The 6,177-nt window shown below is 49.4% G+C and overlaps 1 protein-coding gene across 1 annotated transcript in view; it reads left to right on the top strand.

The window, feature by feature from the left end:
- The window catches only part of DLGAP3 (DLG associated protein 3), a 63,097-nt gene extending 62,206 nt beyond the window's left edge, over positions 1-891 (top strand). The window contains exon 14 of the mRNA XM_021709957.1: positions 837-891. Coding sequence (XP_021565632.1) covers positions 837-891 — 55 coding nt within the window. The remainder of the gene's footprint in view (positions 1-836) is intronic.
- Positions 892-6,177: the final 5,286 nt, after the last annotated feature.

The raw sequence follows: 6,177 nt of genomic DNA, 5'->3' as shown, positions 1-6,177 counted from the left end.
TGCGCCCGCCCCACCGGCACCGCACGCCCCGGCCCCCCTGCCCGCCACACTCTCGTGGGTTTTTTACCTTCCTGACCCCACGCGAAGGCGCCCGGGCTGGGTAGGGGGCCGTGCCTCTCCGCCCTGCGATTCCCACCTGGAACCCCCTCCCACCTGGTCCGACGCTTTGTCCCCACCTCCTCCCCATGGGCACCATCTCTGCCATTATTTCTCCCCACGGGCCAGGCCGGGCCAGGTCCCCCATCTGGGCTCTGCGTCCCCCACACCCCGCGGGGCTGGGCTTCGTGGGGATCAAGCTTCGTGGCTTTTTATGAAGAATCCCGAATCCCGCCTAGGAGCCCGCCCCACCCTCCTAGGGGCTCCGCCCTCAGCCCTGTGCCCACCGGGCCCAGGGACCACAGTGGCTGGACCAACCCAGGACCAGGGCGCCTGGGCCTCTCCTCTTTCCCAGCGGCTGGGGAGGGGAGATGGGGGCTTCCCCTCACCACACCTGTGGCTGTTCCCACATCCCCTTGAGTATCCCAGGAAAAATAAAACGGCAGAACTGCACTTGAACCCGCTGCTCTCTCCAGAAGAGGCCACCTCTGCCCCCATGTGTGTGGGGGGAATGGGTGGATGGAGACAGGCCGGGAAGCCCACGCTCTTGGTTTGGGATCCGCAGGGGTTGCCTGAGCTCCTCCCAGGGATGGGCCAGCTGGGTGAAAGGGGTTTCGGGCCCCCTAGTGACTATAACAAGGACTTGGATCCTCCTGGAGGGGCCTCGTTTTGGGGAAGAGGGGAGCGTGTCAACCTCCACCCTCTCCCCAGTTCAGTCCGTTTCCCATTCTGCCTCCCAGTCCTCCCAGGGTTCCCCCAGAGAGGGAAGCACAGAGCTCTCGGGGCGCACCGTAATGTGTTCGATAGACAGGGAGTGTAGTTATTGTTAGGTGTCAACAAATAATGGTTTCCTTTCCCCTAAGGACGTAGTGTTCCTTCTGCTCCAGTCATTCCTGAGCAGCAGCAGAAAAACTCTGTTGACTTCAGTGCTGCCATATTTTCTGATGCTTCCTATGGGTGGGTACTCTGGTGGAGGCTGGGGTAGGAGAAGAGGAAGTACAAAGAACAGAATTTTCCTGGGAAGCCTAGTATGGATGGCTAATTTTTCTTGAAAATGGTTAATATGGGTCCGGCGAGAAGTGAGTGATTTACATGAATGCAGCTGGTCCTTACGACAGATAAGAAGGCTAAAGTTCGGGGCAGGTTAAGTGACCTGTCCAAAGTCACAGGGCAAGAAGTGGTGGACCCAGGTTTAATGCCAAACGGTGAACTTTTAGCTTTACAGTGTGCTTAGCCCAGAAAGAATTTGATGGCAGACCCTGCCCAGAAAGCATCCTTGGGCAGTCCTTTGGGTTGATGTGTCACTGCCAGGCAGGAGGAAAAACCTTCAGAGGATTGGCTGCTCTTCTGGGCCACACTGGACCAGCCAATTCTTCTCATTCATTCGTTCAGCAGACATTTATCACTGTGGATAGCCCTGAACAAGATGTTGTTTCTACCCGTATGGAGCTTGTGGTCTTATGGGAAAAATAGACAAGTAAGCAAGCTGTTAAAATACAGGGGTGAGTGCTAGAAAGATGATTAGGGATCGGCTGCTGAAGGAGGGCTGGGGCTGGGAAGAATGTTCCAAGATCACAGGACAGCTGTGCAAAGGCATGGAGTGGTAAAGGCATTGGGAGCAGAGACTTGATCATGTTGGCTTTTCGGTCATGTTGAGGAGGGTGGCCTGGGTCCTGAGGGCCATGGAGAGCCATAGAAGGGTTTTGGACAGAAGAATAGCATAAACGCATTTTACAGACTGGCTTGGTAGGCAACTGATGAAAAACAAGAGGTGGCTCATATACACACTCATGTGAGCCTCCCGGAAGATGGGGAGGACTCCATTGTGATCTGAATTCCCCAAAGCAAATCAGTCTGGAGCTGATCCCACACAGATTCCTGGGCCCGGTCCAAGACATTGTGAATAGATTCTGCCCTCAAATGAGTTTTTAACAAGTGGTCCATGTGATTCTGAGGCACAGCCAGGTTTGGGAACACATAGATTGGATGATTGTCCACCGGTTTCTGCTAGAAATGCCCATTTGTCTGCTTCCTGTCGACTTGCCAAGTGAGGCCTTGGCTGGGTCACTTTCCCTCTCTGAGATTGTTTTCTCATCTCTAAAAGTGGGACACGGTGAGGTTTGAACTTGGTGATATGCTGGGCAACCCTGTAAAGCAGGTGTTGTCATCACCCCTATTTACAGATGAGAACGCGAAGATTTGGAGGGGCTAAGCAACTTACTCAGTTGGGAGGTGGCTGAGTATGAGTTTAACCCTTTGCATTGTACAGCATTTTATGGGTCTATCACTTTTCTCAGAAATTGGGCCAGGTTTCCCGGAATCATGAGATATTGAAAGTGGACACAAAGGAACAGATCAGCATGTGCAGCTCTGTGGTCTTCCTGCTAGGGACATGTCTAAAGTCTCTCCAGGTGGAACTGGTGTGGGCCAATCTCCTTTTGCTACTGTGGCCTGGGCAGTTGTGCTGAGCCCCATGGGCAAATGAAAGATTAAAGCTCATCCTTTTGCTTTTGTTGCCTCCAGGCTAGCCGTGGCCAGGCACATGACAGAAAGTTACTGTACAAAGGGAGGCCTGCTTTCCTAGAGAGGCTGGGATGAGAGGAGGGAGGCTCTAGCAACCAGGGAGTCTTAGTCCATTTTGTGCTGCTGTAACAGAATACTGTGGACTGGGTAATTTATAATGAGAAGTTCTGGAGGCTGGGAAGTTTGATACCAAGGTGAGAGCATCCTTGCTGCATCACCCCATAGTGGTAGGTAAGAAGGCAACAGGAGGCCAAACTTGCCTTTTTATTTTTATTTTTTGAGTTGGAGTCTCACTCTGTTGCCCAGACTGGAGTGCAGTGGCTGCTCCCGGCCACCGCAGCCTCGACCTGCGGGGCTCTACCGATCCTTCCGCCTCAGTCTTCTGAGTAGCCGGAATTACAGGCATGTGCTACCATGCCCGGCTGATTTTTTTATTTATTGTAGAGATGAAGTCTCGCTGCCCAGGCGGGTCTCGAACCTGCGGGCTCAGGCAATCCACTCACCTCAGCCTCTTTCCAAAGGCACGGGATTACAGGCTGAGCCACCGAGCCCGGCAAACTTGCCCTTTTTTAAAGGCACCAATCCCACCCATAAGGGTGGAGCCCTCACGGTCTACTCATCTCTTAAAGTCTCACCTCTTAACCAAGCGTGTTGGCTCATGCCTGTAATTCCAGCACTTTGGGAGGTCGAGGCAGGAGGATCGTTTGAGCCCAGGAATTTGAGAACAGCCTGGGCAACATAGTGAGACTCCATCTCTACTTTCAAAAAAGGGTCCCATCTCACTACTGTTACAATAGCAGTTAAGTTTCAGCATGAGTTTTGGAGGGAAAAGTGTTGAAACCATAGTACAGTGAGTCAGGGAAAGTTTTCTGTTTTGTTTTCTTGCAGGATGAATTAGCATTTTTCAGTCAAGGAAGAAAGGGGAGAATATTTATTTCTGACAAAGGAACAAGCTTTGGCAAAGGCATGGAAGAATATGTGTGTTGTGAATAATGGGGATAGGAGAGGGGTGACAAGCTAAGATGGGTGTGTAAGGTGCAGGGGACATATGGCCAGAAGGGACCAGTGGAGTGGGGTGGGGGCGGGGAGCTAAGCTGGAGACTTAATGGTTTTATTTAAGTATTTGAAAGACCCCTTGGCCAACAGAAATGGTTTGGAGGGGGCAACAGGAAGGCAGGGAGACCACTGAGAAAGCTGCTAAAGTGGTCCAGGTAAGAGATCATGATGTTGGCTTTGAGAGACATTTGGGAAGCATAGATGCCACAAGCCGGGTCTGGGGACTAATGCAAAAATTGCAAAGACTTGAGGGTGTCGCTCATAAATGAGTAATGCCATAAGTGGACATAGGAGATTACAGAAGGAGCAATAAAGTTGGGGAAACTTAACATGTCAATAACATTTTACTGAGCACTTAGGAGGTGCCAAGTACTATGCCAAGCACTTTATACACATTTAGGTGATTTAATATAGCAACCCTAGGGGGTGGGTACTACTATTGTCTTTTTTAAAAAACAAAGACTGTAAATAGCTTTTCTGAGATAAGCAGACAGCAGAGTCAGGATTTGAACCCGTGGCTATCTGATTTCTAAGTCTGTGCCCTTGAGCCCTACTCAGTTCCACCTGAGGGAGCCACTAGCCATTACTCAAGACTCAGCTCAAGGCTGATTCCTCTAAGGAGCCTTCCCTGAATCTTCCTGGCTGGGCTGAAGAACCTCCTCTGTGCTGCTTGTGCATACCAATGTCATCACATTTCTTATACTCTGTTGACATTTTGTAGACTGGTCTGCTTCTTCAGTCAGAGAACTCCTGAGACTGGGTTGGTCCCAGCCATTTTCACATCCTCAATGCCCAGTACATGTTGATTAGCTGACTGAATACCAATTATTCTAGGCGATCTTCTTCCCTTCTTTTCTCTACATATTCTGTTAGTGAACAAGTTTTGCTAATAATGGTATCTGGCATATTTCTTCATACTGTTGGGGCCCAGAAAGAGATACCCCAAAGGCTGGCACTTTACATGCTGAGAGACCTTAGAAATGGCTTCAGAATCAAGGTCCCTCTAACCCTGTCTTCCCTGCTCCCCAAGTGCAGGGAGGGAGTCTCTCTGGAATTTCCTCATCTGACCAAGAAAACTTCTTTCCAAAAAAAATTCCTTTTCCCCTCCCGGAAATCTCATCTATCTCAGAAAAGAAGACTGAGGAATGCAACTACACCTGGATGGATTTTTTACAAGATGATGCCTGCTTCTTGGGCTCATTCAAATTCCAAAGAGAATCATTTACAAGTTAATTTATGTCTATCTGTTCTCCTAATAACCATTTGCTGCCCTCAATAGAGTTGTCTATATTCCTCCTCTCCGCACTCCCCTATGGAAAAGAGTATATAAGCTTCTGTATCCCATTGGGCTATTGGGCAAACATTCTCCTGTGACCCTCGTGCTATGCACGTTAAAATAAAATTTTGTATGTCTTTTCTCCTATCAATCTGCCTTTTGTCAGTTGATTTTTAGTGAACCCCTAGAAGGTGAAGGGAAACTTTCCCCTTGACTTCTGCATACAGTTACTTTTTCTCCATCTTCATTGCCAGGGTTTAGCTTTGGGCTCTTTGAGGTAACAGAGGAAGGGCATCTAACCTAATAACACAGTCTAGGAGGCTTCCTATGGAGTTGACCCTTAAATTTGAAAAATGAGCCAGAGCTACTTTGGTAAAGAAAGGTGGGAAGGACACTCTAGGTACACGAAAAAGCTTACGTAAAGGCACAGAAGTGTGAAACTCTTTGGTCTGCTGGTTGTAGTATGCTCTGCTGAACAAAATATGCCAGGCTGAGATCAGTGGAATGAGGGTGGAAAGGCAGGGTCCTGTAGGGGCGTTACGAAGCTTGGGCTCTGGGGCTTTTTTTCTGTATGTGAAAAAAATTGATGTCTGTACAGGGCATAGTGGGGACACAGAAGAGGGTGTGAATACTTGTACCTGAGGGGTCATATAACATTTAGGTTTTATTATATATTATATATATTTCAATCATTTGTAGACTAACAATAGCAACCATCCATTTCCCTGTTGGCAGTGTGCCTGGCAGAGTACTTTACATATATTATCTCATCTGACTCACACCACTGCGAAATGGGCACATTACCTACACACAGAAGAGGAGAGGGAAGCTCTGACAATTTAGTAATATTCCCAAGGTCACATAGCTAGAAAGCTAGCCTGGATCCGAAGAGGTCTTAAAGCACTAGATTATACTCTGCTAAGGAGAGCATGAGGTCGGAGATCATGTCTTTTGTTTTTGTGTGTCCAGACCTAGGTCTTAGAAGATGCCTAATAAACGTCAGTTGAATAAATGAATGGATGACCTTTTACTTTCTCCACTCGAAAAGCATGTGGCGACGTCATTTGGGAAACATCCAGGCCGCGAGGAGGCGCTGTGGCCATCTCGCGCAGCGGCGCCTGCTTGAGGACGCCTAGCTTCCTCCCGTCCGCTGGCTGGAGCTCAACCAATCGCTGCGCTCCGAGAGAGCCGGCGGTTGGGGGGCGGGGTCACGGGGCACGGCCCTG

The sequence above is a fragment of the Carlito syrichta genome, unplaced genomic scaffold (assembly GCF_000164805.1).
Source record: "Carlito syrichta isolate Samal-C Ts95f unplaced genomic scaffold, Tarsius_syrichta-2.0.1 Scaffold287779, whole genome shotgun sequence".
NCBI lineage: Eukaryota > Metazoa > Chordata > Mammalia > Primates > Tarsiidae > Carlito > Carlito syrichta.
This window is presented reverse-complemented; position numbering and strand designations above follow the sequence as displayed.